This window comes from Euprymna scolopes, chromosome 5 (genome assembly GCF_053919585.1).
Source record: "Euprymna scolopes isolate OS-2025 chromosome 5, ASM5391958v1, whole genome shotgun sequence".
NCBI classification, from domain to species: domain Eukaryota; kingdom Metazoa; phylum Mollusca; class Cephalopoda; order Sepiida; family Sepiolidae; genus Euprymna; species Euprymna scolopes.
The window spans coordinates 74,811,776-74,829,666 of NC_136486.1; the positions used below are offsets into that span (position 1 = coordinate 74,811,776).

At 38.2% G+C, this 17,891-nt stretch overlaps 1 protein-coding gene across 21 annotated transcripts in view; it reads left to right on the forward strand.

The window, feature by feature from the left end:
• LOC145276852 (aryl hydrocarbon receptor nuclear translocator homolog) overlaps positions 1-17,891 on the forward strand; it is a 281,732-nt gene that overhangs the window by 237,044 nt on the left and 26,797 nt on the right. For 15 of the 21 annotated variants that reach the window (XM_080128232.1, XM_080128240.1, XM_080128225.1 and 12 more), the window contains 2 exons: positions 149-299; positions 4,275-4,695. In XM_080128232.1, the coding sequence (XP_079984358.1) occupies positions 149-299; positions 4,275-4,695 (572 nt within the window). The remainder of the gene's footprint in view (positions 1-148; positions 300-4,274; positions 4,696-17,891) is intronic. The other 6 variants (XM_080128222.1, XM_080128228.1, XM_080128226.1 and 3 more) reach the window with 1 other exon arrangement.

Here is a 17,891-nt window from a genome sequence, read left to right on the forward strand (position 1 = left end):
GCATTTAGTCAAATGATATATATATATATATACACACATGTATATGAGAGAGAGTGATATTTAAAAGTAAAGGCATAATTGTAAATATGATCCATAATGGTTTTTGTTTTGATAGTTTAAAAATCTTTGCCTTTTCTTGTTTTTTCAGTGTTAAAATTAAAAGGTCAGGTGATGTCAATCATGTATCGCTTCCGTGCATCCAATCGAGAATGGCTGTGGCTGAGAACGAGTAGCTTCAGTTTCCAAAATCCCTACACAGATGAAGTGGAATATATTGTCTGTAATAATAGTTCTGCAAAGTTAGTACATAACCTTTTCATTTCCTTTTACAAAATTATAGTGGAATTTGATTATTATAATCACAGATAATATAAGTAAATGTTTTTAAAACACTAGTTGGTCACAAAATATTCCATTAAGATTGTTAACAATAATCAGTTTGATTGAGATTATCATTCTGATTCAGAAATGACATTATTTGATGCAAGTTTATATCGTTCATATTTATTGGGGTCGAAAAAAAATGATGTGACTCTAAAATAATTCTAATGAGCAACTTTTCCACTTTGATTGGACAATGTTTTTTGCTTTTGAAGAATATTTTAAATTGGTAAATATTTTTTTGTTCGGATTTTTTTCTATGTTTAAATGTTTGTTTCTCTTGAATGCTAGCTGTACCTATCCAATATTTCCCAAAAAGAAACTGATTCAAGTTACACTTTTTTTATTGTAAAGAAAAGACTTCAAAGATAAAAAGGAAGAAATGTCTAGTTAGAATAAAATGTTGATTTGTAACATGTATTGCTATTTAAAATTCAACTTAAATTTATAGATCAAATGATTAGATTGTTTAAAATTGCATTATAAAATTAAATAAGTGAAACTAATTCTTATCATAAATAACAGTATCTATTTATTGACCAATATATTAAAGGATGCATGATTGGCTTAATGAATATGTCGAAGAATATCAAATCACCTATGCAGAGTTTGAATCCAATCAAATTTATTGTGGTCATTAATACTTTTCAATATAATATTCTATTGGTAATTTGTAAAAATAAAAACTTGTGTTCAATTAATATATATAACCATGTTATATGTGTCAATGTCTCATTTACAATATGTATCTTCTTGGTATAAAGGATTGATTTGCTGTTAAACCAAATCAATAACTTAATTTAAAAATTCTTTTTAATGAATGAATCTTTTTAATGAATAATTCTTTTGGTGCTAATGCAGAGAGTGATCCGCGCTATTTTTAAAATCGTATTTCCAAGTTTAATTAAAGTTTTATGATATGTTTTTTTTATTCAATTGTAAGATTAAAGTACAGAATAGGTACAAAACACCCTCTCCTCCCCATGTTAAGAATGGTTTTTTTAAATAATAACGTTATTATTTCAGCACAGATCACTCTTTGCATGAGTACTATTCTTTTTAATAAATGATAAAGTAAAGTTTGAAAATGGAATATTCTTTCAGTAGAATGAGAATCCTCCCCACATAAATTGAATGAAATGTTTTGAAATCGTCACTCCTAACACCTTGACGAATCAGATGATATATTGATATATTCTTACTCTTCAGACATTATATATATATATATATATAAAATAATACATCCATAAATCTTCTAACCACCCAAACTCAATTATAAAATTTATAGTACCATCCGTCTCTAGAAGAATTTCTGCTCTTTCTGCTGATAAAAAACTTTTAATCAAAATGCTACTTTCTTCAATAATGCCTTAAGGAACTCAGGACACAAAGAAAAGATTAAATACAACCATTATGCTCCTCCTGCAAGCCGCCTTAAATCTGTAATCACACAGAATATGACTCGTAAGAAACTAGTTCAAATAACAAGATCTGCTGCTATCAATAACAATGAACCAGTCTACATATATAATCCAAACCAAAATACTAATCGCAATACAGCTAACCCACCCAGTCGCATCAGGAGAAAGAAAAATATTTGGTTTAATCTTCCATTTAGCGTAAATGTCAAAACTAATATACCTAAGGAATTCTTCAACATTGTAAAAAGCTCTTTCAAATACCCACACAGATATAGTTCTATTTTCAATAAAAATTCAATCAGGATTTCTTATTTTAGCACAAAGAATCTTAACATCTAATAACAAAAAAATTAAATCAGCCCAAAAAATACCTTTCCCGATTAAACCCAAAACTAACTGTAATTGTAATAACAAACATCTTTGCCCACTCAATAATGATTGCATTCATAAAGATATTATATATTCATGCACAATTACTGAGCTCCCACGCAATCCTCCCATAACAGACACTAATATTTCGTCTTCAAGTTATCCTTCTTCCCATCCCCCATCTGATATAGTTACTAATCCAATATACCATTCGAGCAGCCCCTCCATCTACAATCATACAACTAGCAATAATAATAATAATAATAATGAGAATAATAATATTTCTTCTAACAGCCATCCTAACACTAACAACACTCATTATCCCCTCCAAAATAGTCCTCATACAATCATTGTCCCACAATTTGTTGAACACTATGAACAAAATTCAAACTATTTAACTAATACAAATCAGCAAATTAATATTAATTTCAGACCTCGAGCTTTTAATAAAGTACATACATATATCAGCGCTACTTCAACATTAATTAAGAAGAGAATATCAAACCACATTTCTTCTTTTAACAACCATAATTCTAATAATAACCAAGGAACTTCTCTAACCACTTTAATTAAAAAACTTAACTCTAACAATACCCCCTTCTCAATCAAATGGACTATCATAAAAATGTTAAGTCTTATACTCCAGGCTCTAAGTCATGTCACCTCTGCACAACCGAAGCTATAACTAATTACTTCTCCTCAAAGTAACAATATAATAAATTCTAAAAACGAACTGATCTCTTTCTGTAAACATAAGTCCAAATTTAATTATGGTAATTTTGAAATTACATAGTTATTACTTTAACCTTTCAGATAGATATATAATTCTTTAACTTTATCGTTTTTTCTACATACTTTCCTAATACTTTATAACTTAATAATCCTTTATTTTACTTCCTTATTTCTTCTTTGTTTGGCCGGTTTTCTATCTGCAAATTCCATCTTAGTCTTAATATTCCTATCTACCCACACATCTATATCTTGTATGTATATTTACTTATATTTTACTATATGCATTTACTTACATACTTACTTGCTTTATCCTGAATTTGCAGATACCGGCCATCCTCTCCCCTTTAAAAATTTTTTTATTTTTATATTATTTATTTATTTATTTACTTATTACCTATTTTCTATTTTTATTTTTTATTTATTCATTTTTTTTCCATTTAGTGTCTTTTAACAACTCTTGCTGACTTTTTCTTAATATCCTGTACATTTCAGTTGACCTATTTTTTTGCCCTATATTTTTTCGTGCCTTTTAAAATCCTTTTTGTCTGGGTCATTTTGACATTTGTTTTTCTATCTTATATTTAATTCTATTTCCATTTAATTTTTTTTTTCCTCTTTTTCTTCCCTGATCTTTCTTATTATGTCTCGGCAGTCGTGTGAAAAGCATATCTTATTTTTCTTTTATTAATATTATTGGAATTTTCCCCTTTTCTTTTCTTTGTACATATTTGTGAATTATTCCATGGATTTCGGCCTGTCGGATTATTTTGGACCATCTTCCAATTACGTGATTTCCTTGGATTTTACTTGTGCAAATGGAAACTCAATTAACTTTCTTGGAGTTATATTTTTGGATTATACTGTCATTGGATTATTTACCTTTCACCAGACTATCCATTCATGTGTAATCACCTTTTTCTTCACCATATACCCTCTGCTCCACTTTTTGTTATCAAGTAAGATCTTTGACTTACTTGTTGTTTCATCAAATACAATTATATGCAAAATCCGATCCCGCATTTTGCTAATTCTTACTCTCTGATGAGAAGGAAAGTATTTCTTCGAAACTCCGCGGATTTAGGACTATCCACTTATCAAGTGTTTCTTTTTCAGATTAAATATGTTTTTAACTCTTTTTCAAAGTGTTTTTTAACATGTTTTATTAACTGTTTACTCCTATATATATATATATATATATATATATATATATATATATATATATATATATAATATACACACACACACATTAATATAATTCCTTTAATGGTAGCGCCAGGAGCTATGGAAATGAAAGTTGGTCATCTTGGTAACATAGACGGTTTTATGTTATTTATTTTTTGTTACACTAAATTAATTTTGGTTTTCTTCTAGAAGTGTTCAACAAGGTGCTGCTACTGCCCCAAATATACCAAATCCTTCTGATCAAAGCTCTGAACCTACTCCTACACTCAATACCTATGCTGCCCCTCGTGGTCTACCTACGGACTCATTAGGCCTGAGGACAACCAATGTGAAGACAGACTATCGTGACCCCTATCATTCAGCAGCAACTGATGTCTACAACCGAACAATCATTGGTACTAACCGTAGTGCTGTGCCTCAACAAGATCTCTATAGTTATAATTCGCAATCTGCAATGAAGTATCCCAGCCACACTGCCACAGCCACAATGTCACTTTCTCAAGTGTCACCAGCCACAACCATGCCATCCTTGGTTAGACACCCAAACCCAAGTCCAACTCAGATGACCGGGACTGCTTGGTCCAATCAAGGAGCATATACACAAGGACAAGTATGTACATCTTATCTAAATATAATACCGCACTATTTCATAATTTCTGTTTTAATCTTTTGAGAGAGAAAAATTATCTCTTAATATCTTAATAGTAGGGGAAAATGTGTGTCATGCCGTGAATAAAGATTAATTGTAATGGGAAGTGGAACCTGTAAATTTTTCTTAAAAACTGTTTTATGATTTTCGACCATTTACAAAAAAAAAATTTTTTCCTTTCTTGTCAATAAAGGTTAATTTCCAAATTTTTCTCCAATTTACTTATGCATGGAGGAGTAAATGTTGATAAAAACATCCAAAACAGATCATCATTCAGCAGCAACTGATTATAATCTCTCATTAATTTTAAACTACTTTTAAAAGGTATTATTTGAAATATCTGCAATTTACAAAAAGAAAAAACATTTTAATATTATTCTTATTTTTCTACCAGATACATCTTTCACATGTTCGGTGACTGAGAAATCTGGTCAAGATTTTTGTTAAACTTCATTCAATTCAATTTAAGAAATTTGATTTCAATATTTTATTAAATTATGTTTTTTATTTATTTTTTATTTAAAAGTATTTCTTAAACTTCAGGTGTTTCTTTTTTTTATAAATTCTCCTTTTTAATTAAAATGAATATAAAGTACATTCAGAACAAATGAAGATTAAAAAAAAGAACATTATTAGTTTTGTTTTTTATATTATTGTAGTGATATGCAAATTAAGTATAATTCGCATATGAGCTGATAGCTCATATTTATAAACCGACACCAACTAGAACAGGTAGTTGTTGAACGCTTGCTTAGCATTATACACGACATATCAATGGCGTCGCTGATAGGATATTCTCTGGTCTTTGAAGACCTGGAATATGTAGATATTTGGATGCGTTACTTTGCTGCTAATGCGAGAAGCAAAAAGTTGAAAGACAACAAAAAACAAGGAGGGGAGAATGAAATCACCGACTGGTAGTGAAGCAATTATGAAGGTTGCTACAATGGTTTACCCCAGAGAACTAGAAGAAATGACTTTCGAAGAAATAAGTCAGGTTATCAAGGAAAACATGAGGCCAAAGAAAAGACTGGTGATAGCAGAAAGGACCAAGTTTATGGCAATGAAGCAGGAAGTGGATGAACCTATAGTAAAATACTTACATCGGTTAAGAAGTGCGAGTAAATACTGTGACTTTGAAAAACTAGGAACAGAAGAACAGACAACAGAAGAAGAGTTAATTGTATTGAATTGAAGATATGCATAATTTGGCACATAGATATAAGCTAATGGAACAGTTACAACTTACAAACATGCCCTTGAATATGTGTCTAGAATTTATACAACAGCAGGAATTAATACATAACTACAACCAAAATAAAAAAAAACTCCTACAAAGAAATAATGGCTGACACATATATGGTAGAAACGAGAAGAAAAACATGTACTTACTGTGGAAAAATTCATGAAAGGAAAAAAGAAAAATCCCCAGCGTTTGGAAAAACATGTTCAAAGTGTTTAAAAAAGAATCACTTCAAAGAAGTATGTAACCCCTACAGGGCCGGCCCAGATGCACAGGCTTGGGTGAGAGGTGCAACTGATACTGATCCCTGTAGCATCACATGTGTTTCCCTCTAGTGGTCGAATTCGTCTCCGTTGCCATGGTCCACTTGTTTCCAATCTTGATCCAGTTTCCAAACTGTCAAGAGGGCCTGTCTGAAAAATAGACTGCACTCAACAACAGCGTTTTCAAAACAAAGAAAAGAAGGCAAGGATTAACTGGCTTTTCTTGGCATAGAATAATTATTGCTTTCAACTTTACAAATAGCATATACACAACTGCCTTAGTCACTTATATAGATCTGGGGCGTTTTTTTAACAAAGTTCTTTGTTTTTCTATCATTAGTACAAAGGGAAGAAAAAGTTCACAGAGGCGCGTATTATCGGGAGGAGGGTTTCGCTGAAGATGCGTGGCAAAGTGTGTGTTTAGATGTCTTCGCTTAACGTTATATCAGCATCGATTGGTTGTAACCCCGTCCCTCTCAATATGTCCTCAAATGGCTGTCCACCAATCAACGGCTGTGCTTTTGTTTCGGGGTCCAGTAACGTCTCGTTCCCCAAGGGTGGGAAGGGAGGTCCAGGCATTTACCACTGAACTCTGAACGCCCTGACGCAGAAGAAAAAAAAGAAATAAAAAAAAAACTACCTTTAAAATTATCGAAGAGAAAAGGGTTTTCGGTTTTAACAAGTCTCCTCCCCCTCCGCTCTCTCTTGTCAGCAGGCCCCAAAACTAAATTACCACATCAGCAAAGGCAATAAATGTCCACACGCCTGAAATGGCAATTTTTTATCGTTTACTAACACCTATCAATTTCTTTACAATTCAATTTCATGACATCCAGCCTATCTCGCAATAAACATTTTCTCTCCCATTTTCCATTGCCCCGTCGTCATATGGGTTCTCTTCCCATCCAGTTGGCACGGTCAATTACCACTCAACGGGCCCCCTTGATCCGTTTCTGTGGTGGTCTTCTAACAACAGATAATTATTATTTCGCTCAAAGTAACAAATAACCAGGCCCCGTGGATCTGCGACTTATGGCTTTGCTATCAGCTGTCACATTCCGCTGTCTTGAAATACCATTCCCCCACTCCTTCGTCAAGCAGCATTCAGGGTTAATTTCCCCCAAACTAACCACTTGACATCCGTTAATTAACACAAGTGCCAAGCTTTCCCTGCTTGGGAATTATTTTTATGACTTTCATTTCAGGCGTAGATACTCTTCGACACTCCATTCTGGTGGGAGAGGAGAGGGGGGGAGATCATTTTGACTATCTGTTAAAAACACCTTCTTCCTTTCCGTCATCACCATTATCAGCATCTTCATCATTAGATTCAACAGTGCGAAATCTGAATTCATGTCAATGGAACTACCCAGGAGACTGCTCCGCAACAAGCAACACAACCCGACATTGTCTGGTCCACAGTACTTGTCACAGTATGTAAAACGAAAAATGTGGAAAGAATAGAGGATGAAAATAGACAGATTTTTAATGTAAAGAAGGATAATATACAAAATACTGGATCAAGGAATGGAGATATAAAAATTAAAATTAAAATCAACAATTGTGTTGTTGAAATGCAGATAGATACTGGCAGTGAAGTAACGATAATTCCCAGAAATTTGTGGGAAAAAATGGGAAAATCACGTTTAAAAAAAAGCAACGTACAATTATGTCAGTTTGATGGCTCGGTTATAGCAATTATGGGTTACTTTGAAGGTTCAATAGAACTAAAAGAAATATATGAAGTAGTACCCTTTATAGTTACAAATTACCAAAAAACGCATGGACTATTGGGGAATGATGCATTAAAAATAAATTCAACGAAGTTGATTAATGAGATAGAAATGGAAAAAGCAGGAAAATTAAAAATTATGAAGCTAGCCTGAAATTAAAAGAAAATATCCCCCCCTCCTACTACAAAGCTAGAAAAGTACCAATGCATTTATTACCGTTAGTAATAGCTAAGTTGCGAAAGTTAATAAAGGAAGATTTATTAGAACCTACCCCTTAGGAGGAAGTAAATTGGCATCACCCTTGTGGTATAAAAAAATTGTCGGTGACTTGAGAATTTGTGGAGATTATAAAATAGGGGTTAAACCATAAAGTTTGTGCCGATTCATACCCTATTCCGAATGTGGAAGTAGCTTTACATAAACTTGCTGGAATGAAAGTATTTTTGAAGATAGACCTAAAATCAGCTTACCACCAAACTCCCATAGATGAAAATTTTAAAGAAGTGACAACGATAAACACACCTATAGGCCTGTTAAGGTGGGAAAGGATACCATATGGCATAAAAACGGCAAGTGCAATTTTTCAAAAAGCTATTGAAAAAGTAATAGGAAATGTTGAAAATACCATCTGTTATCAAGACGATATATGTGTTGGAGATTTAAATGAAGATGATTTAAAGAAAAAAAACTGAAAATATACTGAACCGGCTAAGAGACGCTGGAATGACAGTAAATACAAAAAAATGCGTAACCAACATTAATGAAATATCATTTCTGGGTTACTCAATATCAAAGGAAGGGAAGATCTGTCCAGATGAAGCGTTAATAGAGGAAATTCTAAAAGTGGCTACACCAAAAAATAAAAAAAGAGTTGGAGTCTTTCTTGGGTTTGGTAAATTTTTACAGAAAATATGTACCAAAATACAATGAGTTGACAGAACCGTTTGCAAAGTTAAGAAAAAAAAATGCAGAGTTCATTTGGTAAAACACCAACAGAAAGCCTTTGAAAACTTAAAACAGATTCTGGCAAAAAAGTCAATAGTACAAATTTTTTACCTTAAGAAGGACATAACTCTAACTACTGATGCTATTGAGTATTCCGTATCCGGTATTTTGTCATAAGATGGTCATCCCGTAATGTACTTATGGAGGAGATGAACAACGACTGAACACAATTATTATAATACAGAAAGAGAGGCACTAGCCATAGTGTGGACAACGAACAGAGCAAGACAGTTCTTGATGGGGAAAAAAATTCTTGTTGAAAAGTGATCCCAGACCACTGAAATTTATTTTCAACTCAAGAAAAGAACTACCGAAAGTTACAACATCCAGAATATTACGTTGGGCGATTAGACTGATGGCATTCGAATTTGACATTGAGTATATTAAAGGGAATACGATACCGCACGTTGAGTCCTTATCTAGATTGAGGTTTTATAGAGAGGATAAGGACAAAAATGATGAGGAATTTGAAGACACATTCCTTCACCTTGTAGAAACCGATGTAATATCTGTAGATAAAATGGCTACTGAAACAACAAATGACCCATTGTTAAACAGAATAGTGTTGAGGATAAAAGAGAATCGCTAGGGAAATTGTTCAATGGCTGAAAGACCATTAAAATAAATAAGACATAAACTGACTATAGAAAACGGGGTAATATGTAATTGAGACTTGGTAGTTCCCCCAGAAACACAGAAGAGGCAGGTTATAAAAAGTGTACATGATGATGTACATTGTGGAGTAGCAGCTATGCAAAGAAGATTAAAATTGGAAGCATGGTGGCCCGGGGTACTCAAGAGATGTAGAGGGCTACATAAAAAGATGCACAAAATGCACAGAACTCAGGAATTTCAAGCAAAAGAAAATACATGTGTGGCCCCGAGAAGCAGAACCGTGGAGCAGAGTACACATGGATCATGCCTATGTCAATGGCATAAGACTATTATTAATATTAATAGACGCATATTCAGGTTGGCCTGAAGTGGTGAGAGTACCTGATAAAAAAGTACCACCGTAAAACAAATATTAAGAGTAATATTTTTGAGAAATGGGATACCGAGAACATTGGTGATGGATAACGCGCCAGAATTTGCGGATGCTGATTTGCATGAATGGTTAAGAAAAATAGGATGCAGACCTTACAAGACCCCTCCCTATTACCCTCAAAGTTATGGGATAGCGGAAAAGATGGTCCAGACGGTAAAGAAGGGCATAAAAGCATGCGTACAACAGAAGGAGAAAATCAATGCTTTCTTACCAAGATTATTAGTAAGTTATAGAACAATTCCACATGCAGGCAGGTCAGAAAGTCTATCTGCCTTAATGGGAAGACAATTAAGGTCCCCTTTAACTGTCATATGCCACAATTCAAAAGATACGGTACAAAAGAAATAGGAGTACAGAAGCCGAAACAGCAGAATTTATTATGTAGAAAGGATATAATAATGCAATATTAAATAAAGAAAATGGGAACAGTGTTCTAGCTCATGCTCACCGAATAAGATCCCAAGGAGAATAATCGGATGAGGAAATGCCTTCAGAACTACCCATTATTGACGTAACAGAAGAATTACTACAGAATGAGACCGTGGAGAAAGAAGTAGGGAGAGAGACAAGGTAGAAGACGAAGAAGTAGAGAGAGAGAGAAGAGGAGGAAGTAGAGAGAGAGAGAAGAGGAGGAAGTAGAGAGCGAGAGAGATAGAGACGAGGTAGAAGAGAAAGAAGTAAAGAGAGAGACGGGGTAGAAGAGGAAGAAGTAGAGAGAGAGAGATGTAGAAGAGGAAGAAGTAGAGAGAGAAAGAGATGAGGTAGAGGAGAAAGAGAGAGACAAGGTAGAAGAGGAAGAAGTAGAGAGAGAGGAAGAAGTAGAGAGAGAGGAAGAAGTAGAGAGGTAGAAGAGGAAGAAGAAGAGAGAGGGAGAGATGAGGTAGAAGAGGAAGAAGTAGAGAGAGGGAGAGATGAGGTAGAAGAAGTAGAGAGAGGGAGAGATGAGGTAGAAGAAGTAGAGAGAGAGATGAGGTAGAAGAGAAAGAAGTAGAGAGAGAGAGATGAGGTAGAAGAGGAAGAAGTAGAGAGAGAGAGAGATGAGATAGAAGAGGTAGGAGTAGAGAGGGGGACAGATGAGGAAGAAGTAGAGAGAGAGAGATGAGGTAGAAGAGGAAGAAGTAGAGAGAGGGAGAGATGAGGTAGAAGAGGTAGGAGTAGAGAGAGGGAGAGATGAAGTAGAAGAGGAAGAAGTAGAGAGAGGGGAAGATGAGGTAGAAGAAGTAGAGAGAGGGAGAGATGAGGTAGAAGAGGAAGAAGTAGAGAGAGAGAGATGAGGTAGAAGAAGTAGAGAGAGGGAGAGATGAGGTAGAAGAAGTAGAGAGAGGGAGAGATGAGGTAGAAGAAGGAGAGAGAGAGATAGATTAGGTAGAAGACGAAGAAGTAGAGAGAGAGATGAGGTAGAAGAGGTAGGAGTAGAGAGGGAGAGAGAGATGAGGTAGGAGTAGAGAGGTGGAGAGATGAGGTAGAAGAAGTAGAGAGAGGGAGAGATGAGGTAGAAGAAGTAGAGAGAGAGATGAGGTAGAAGAAGTAGAGAGAGAGATGAGGTAGAAGAAGTAGAGAGAGAGATGAGGTAGAAGAAGTAGAGAGAGAGATGAGGTAGAAGAAGTAGAGTGAGAGATAAGGTAGAAGAGGAAGAAGTAGAGAGAGAGAGATGAGGTAGAAGAGGTAGGAGTAAAGAGGGGGAGAGATGAGGTAGAGGAGGAAGAAGTAGAGAGAGGGAGAGATGAGGTAGAAGAGGAAGAAGTAGAGAGGGAGAGATAAGGTAGAAGAAGTAGAGAGAGGGAGAGATGAGGTTGAAGAAGTAGAGAGAGAGATGAAGTAGAAGACGTAGAGAGAGAGAGATGAGGGAGAAGAGAAAGAAGTAGAGAGAGAGAGATGAGGTAGAAGAAGTAGAGAGAGGGAGAGATGAGGTAGAAGAAGTAGAGAGAGGGAGAGATGAGGTAGAAGAAGTAGAGAGAGAGATGAGGTAGAAGAGGAACAAGTAGAGAGAGAGATGAGGTAGAAGAGGAAGAAGTAGAGAGAGATGAGGTAGAAGAGGTAGGAGTAAAGAGGGGGGGGAGATAAGGTGGAAGAAGGAGAGAGGGATGAGGTAGAAGAGGAAGAAGTAGAGAGAGAGAGAGATGAGGTAGAAGAGGAAGAAGTAGAGAGAGAGAGAGAGAGAGAGATGAGGTAGAAGAGGAAGAAGTAGAGAGAGGGAGAGATGAGGTAGAAGAGGTAGGAGTAGAGAGGGGGAGAGATGAGGTAGAAGAGGAAGAAGTAGAGAGAGGGAAAGATGAGGTAAAAGAGGAAGAAGTAGAGAGAGAGAGAGATGAGGTAGAAGAGGAAGAAGTAGAGAGGGAGAGATATGGTAGAAGAGGAAGACGTAGAGAGAGGGAGACATGAGGTAGAAGAAGTAGAGAGAGGGAGAGATGAGGTAAAAGAAGTAGAGAGAGAGAGATGAGGTAGAAGAGGAGAAGTAGAGAGAGGGAGAGATGAGGTAGAAGAGGTAGGAGTAGAGGGGGAGAGATGAGGTAGAAGAGGAAGAAGTAGAGAGAGGGAGAGATGAGGTAGAAGAAGTAGAGAGAGGGAGAGATGAGGCAGAAAAGGAATAAGTAGAGAGAGAGAGAGATGAGGTAGAAGAAGTAGAGAGAAGGAGAGATGAGGTAGAAGAAGTAGAGAGAGGGAGAGATGAGGAAGACGAAGTAGAGAGAGAGATGAGGTAGAAGAAGTAGAGAGAGAGAGAGATGAGGTAGAAGAAGTAGAGAGAGATGAGGTAGTAGAGGAAGAAGTAGAGAGAGAGAGATGAGGTAGAAGAGGAAGAAGTAGAGAGAGGGAGAGATGAGGTAGAAGAAGTAGAGAGAGGAGAGATGAGGTAGAAGAAGTAGAGAGAGAGATGAGGTAGAAGAGGAAGAAGTAGAGAGAGAGATGAGGTAGAAGAGGAAGAAGTAGAGAGAGAGAGAGATTAGGTAGAAGAGGAAGAAGTAGAGAGAGAGATGAGGTAGAAGAGAAGAAGTAGAGAGAGATGAGGTAGAAGAGGAAGAAGTAGAGAGAGGGAGAGATGAGGTAGAAGAGGAAGAAGTAGAGAGAGGTGGAGATGAGGTAGAAGAAGTAGAGAGAGGGAGAGATGAGGTAGAAGAAGTAGAGAGAGGGAGAGATGAGGTAGACGAAGTAGAGAGAGAGAGAGATGAGGTAGAAGAGGAAGAAGTAGAGAGAGAGAATGAGGTAGAAGAGGAAGAAGTAGAGAAAGAGAGAGATAGATGAGGTAGAAGAGGAAGAAGTAGAGAGAGGGATGAGGTAGAAGAGGAGAAGTAGAGAGAGAGATGAGGAAGAAGAGGAAGAAGTAGAGAGAGATGAGGTAGAAGAGGTAGGAGTAAAGAGGGGGGGGAGATGAGGTGGAAGAAGTAGAGAGAGGGATGAGGTAGAAGAGGTAGGAGTAGAGAGGGGGAGAGATGACGTAGAAGAGGAAGAAGTAGAGAGAGAGAGAGATGAGGTAGAAGAGGAAGAAGTAGAGAGAGAGAGAGATGAGGTAGAAGAGGAAGAAGTAGAGAGAGAGATGAGGTAGAAGAGGAAGAAGTAGAGAGAGAGATGAGGTAGAAGAGGAAGAAGTAGAGAGAGAGATGAGGTAGAAGAGGAAGAAGTAGAGAGAGAGATGAGGTAGAAGAGGAAGAAGTAGAGAGAGAGATGAGGTAGAAGAGGAAGAAGTAGAGAGAGAGAGATGAGGTAGAAGAGGAAGAAGTAGAGAGAGAGATGAGGTAGAAGAGGAAGAAGTAGAGAGAGAGATGAGGTAGGAGTAAAGGGGGGGGGAGATGAGGTGGAAGAAGTAGAGGGAGGGATGAGGTAGAAGAGGAAGAAGTAGAGAGAGAGAGAGATTAGGTAGAAGAGGAAGAAGTAGAGAGAGAGAGATGAGGTAGAAGAGGAAGAAGTAGAGAGAGAGATGAGGTAGAAGAGGAAGAAGTAGAGAGAGGGAGAGATGAGGTAGAAGAGGAAGAAGTAGAGAGAGAGAGATGAGGTAGAAGAAGTAGGAGTAGAGAGGGGAGAGATGAGGTAGAAGAGGAAGAAGTAGAGAGAGGGAAAGATGAGGTAAAAGAGGAAGAAGTAGAGAGAGGGAAAGATGAGGTAAAAGAGGAAGAAGTAGAGAGAGGGAGAGAAAAGGTAGAAAAAGTAGAGAGAGGGAGAGATGAGGTAGAAGAGGTAGAGAGAGAGAGAGATGAGGTAGAAGAGGGAGAAGTAGAGAGAGGGAGAGATGAGGTAGAAGAGGTAGGAGTAGAGAGAGAGAGATGAGGTAGAAGAGGTAGGAGTAGAGGGGGAGAGATGAGGTAGAAAAGGAATAAGTAGAGAGAAAGAGAGATGAGGTAGAAGAAGTAGAGAGAGGGAGAGATGAGGTAGAAGAAGTAGAGAGAGGGAGAGATGAGGTAGAGAAGTAGAGAGAGATGAGGTAGAAGAAGTAGAGAGAGAGAGAGATGAGGTAGAAGAAGTAGAGAGAGATGAGGTAGTAGAGGAAGAAGTAGAGAGAGAGAGATGAGGTAGAAGAGGAAGAAGTAGAGAGAGGGAGAGATGCGGTAGAAGAGGAAGAAGTAGAGAGAGGGAGAGATGAGGTAGAAGAAGTAGAGAGAGGGAGAGATGAGGTAGAAGAAGTAGAGAGAGGGAGAGATGAGGTAGAAGAAGTAGAGAGAGGGAGAGATGAGGTAGAAGAAGTAGAGAGAGGGAGAGATGAGGTAGAAGAAGTAGAGAGAGGGAGAGATGAGGTAGAAGAAGTAGAGAGAGGGAGAGATGAGGTAGAAGAAGTAGAGAGAGGGAGAGATGAGGTAGAAGAAGTAGAGAGAGGGAGAGATGAGGTAGAAGAAGTAGAGAGAGGGAGAGATGAGGTAGAAGAAGTAGAGAGAGAGATGAAGTAGAAGTAGAGAGAGAGAGTGAGGTAGAAGAGGAAGAAGTAGAGAGAGAGAGAGAGAGAGAGATGAGGTAGAAGAAATAGAGAGAGGAGAGATGAGGTAGAAGAAGTAGAGAGAGAGATGAGATAGAAGAGGAAGAAGTAGAGAGAGAGAAGAGGAAGAAGTAGAGAGAGATGAGGTAGGAGTAAAGAGGGGGAGATGAGGTAGAAGAAGTAGAGAGAGGGATGAGGTAGAAGAGGTAGAAGTAGAGAGGGGGAGAGATGAGGTAGAAGAGGAAGAAGTAGAGAGAGAGAGATGGGGTAGAAGAGGAAGAAGTAGGAGAGAGAGAGATGAGGAAGAAGAGGAAGAAGTAGAGAGAGGGAGATGAGGTAAAAGAGGAGGTAGTAGAGAGAGAGATGAGGTAGAAGAGGAAGAAGTAGAGAGAGGGAGAGATGAGGTAGAAGAAGTAGAGAGAGGGAGAGATGAGGTAGAAGAAGTAGAGAGAGGGAGAGATGAGGTAGAAGAAGTAGAGAGAGGGAGAGATGAGGTAGAAGAAGTAGAGAGAGGGAGAGATGAGGTAGAAGAAGTAGAGAGAGGGAGAGATGAGGTAGAAGAAGTAGAGAGAGAGATGAAGTAGAAGTAGAGAGAGAGAGATGAGGTAGAAGAGGAAGAAGTAGAGAGAGAGAGAGAGAGAGAGATGAGGTAGAAGAAATAGAGAGAGGGAGAGATGAGGTAGAAGAAGTAGAGAGAGAGATGAGATAGAAGAGGAAGAAGTAGAGAGAGAGAAGAGGAAGAAGTAGAGAGAGATGAGGTAGGAGTAAAGAGGGGGGAGATGAGGTAGAAGAAGTAGAGAGAGGGATGAGGTAGAAGAGGTAGAAGTAGAGAGGGGGAGAGATGAGGTAGAAGAGGAAGAAGTAGAGAGAGAGAGATGGGGTAGAAGAGGAAGAAGTAGAGAGAGAGAGAGATGAGGAAGAAGAGGAAGAAGTAGAGAGAGGGAGATGAGGTAAAAGAGGAGGTAGTAGAGAGAGAGATGAGGTAGAAGAGGAAGAAGTAGAGAGAGAGAGATGAGGTAGAAGAGGAAGAAGCAGAGAGAGAGATGAGGTAGAAGAGAAAGAAGCAGAGAGAGAGACGAGGTAGAAGAGGAAGAAGTAGAGAGAGAAAGGTAGAAGAGGAGGAAGTAGAGAGAGAGATGAGGTAGAAGAGGAAGAAGTAGAGAGAGAGATGAGGTAGAAGAGGAAGAAGTAGAGAGAGAGAGATGAGGTAGAAGAGGAAGAAGTAGAGAGAGAGATGAGGTAGAAGAGGAAGAAGTAGAGAGAGAGAGATGAGGTAGAAGAGGAAGAAGTAGAGAGAGAGATGAGGTAGAAGAGGAAGAAGTAGTGAGAGAGATGAGGTAGAAGAGGAAGAAGTAGAGAGAGAGAGATGAGGTAGAAGAGGAAGAAGTAGAGAGAGAGAGATGAGGTAGAAGAGGAAGAAGTAGAGAGAGGGAGAGATGAGGTAGAAGAGGAAGAAGTAGAGAGAGGAGAGATGAGGTAGAAGAAGTAGAGAGAGGGAGTGATGAGGTAGAAGAAGTAGAGAGAGAGATGAGGTAGAAGAGGGAGAAGTAGAGAGAGGGAGAGATGAGGTAGAAGAGGTAGGAGTAGAGAGAGAGAGATGAGGTAGAAGAGGTAGGAGTAGAGGGTAGAGATGAGGTAGAAAACGAAGAAGTAGAGAGAAAGAGAGATGAGGTAGAAGAAGTAGAGAGAGGGAGAGATGAGGTAGAAGAAGTAGAGAGATGGAGAGATGAGGTAGAAGAAGTAGAGAGAGAGATGAGGTGGAAGAAGTAGCGCAACGGAGAAGATTAGGTAGAAGTAGAGAGAGATGAGGTAGTAGAGGAAGAAGTAGAGAGAGAGAGATGAGGTAGAAGAGGTAGGAGTAGAGAGAGAGAGAGATGAGGTAGAAGAGGAAGAAGTAGAGAGAGGGAGAGATGCGGTAGAAGAGGAAGAAGTAGAGAAAGGGAGAGATGAGGTAGAAGAAGTAGAGAGAGGGAGAGATAAGGTAGAAGAAGTAGAGAGAGAGATGAAGTAGAAGAAGTAGAGAGAGAGACAGATGAGGTAGAAGAAATAGAGAGAGGGAGAGATGAGGTAGAAGAAGTAGAGAGAGAGATGAGATAGAAGAGGAAGAAGTAGAGAGAGAGATGAGGTAGAAGAGGAAGAAGTAGGGAGAGATGAGGTAGAAGAAGTAGGAGTAAAGAGGGGGGGAGATGAGGTAGAAGAAGTAGAGAGAGAGATGAGGTAGAGGAGGTAGGAGTAGAGAGGGGGAGAGATGAGGTAGAAGAGGAAGAAGTAGAGAGAGAGAGAGAGATGAGGTAGAAGAGGATCAAGTAGAGAGAGAGATGAGGTAAAAGAGGAGGAAGTAGAGAGAGAGATGAGGTAGAAGTAGAGAGAGAGAGAGAGATGATGTAGATGAGGAAGGAGTAGAGAGAGAGAGATGAGGTAGAAGAGGAAGAAGTAGAGAGAGAGAGAGATGAGGTAGAAGAGGAAGAAGTAGAGAGAGAGAGAGATGAGGTAGAAGAGGAAGAAGTAGAGAGAGAGAGATGAGGTAGAAGAGGAAGAAGTAGAGAGAGCGAGAGAGAGATGAGGTAGAAGAGGAAGAAGTAGAGAGGGAGAGAGATGAGGTAGAAGAGGAAGAAGTAGAGAGAGGGAGAGATGAGGTAGAAAAGGAAGAAGTAAAGAGAGGGAGAGATGAGGTAGAAGAGGAAGAAGTAGAGAGAGGGAGAGATGAGGTAGAAGAAGTAGAGAGAGAGAGAGATGAGGTAGAAGAAGTAGAGAGAGGGAGAGATGAGGTAGAAGAAGTAGAGAGGGGGAGAGGTGAGGTAGAAGAAGTAGAGAAAGGGAGAGATGAGGTAGAAGAAGTAGAGAAAGGGAGAGATGAGGTAGAAGAAGTAGAGAAAGGGAGAGATGAGGTAGAAGAAGTAGAGAAAGGGAGAGATGAGGTAGAAGAAGTAGAGAAAGGGAGAGATGAGGTAGAAGAAGTAGAGAA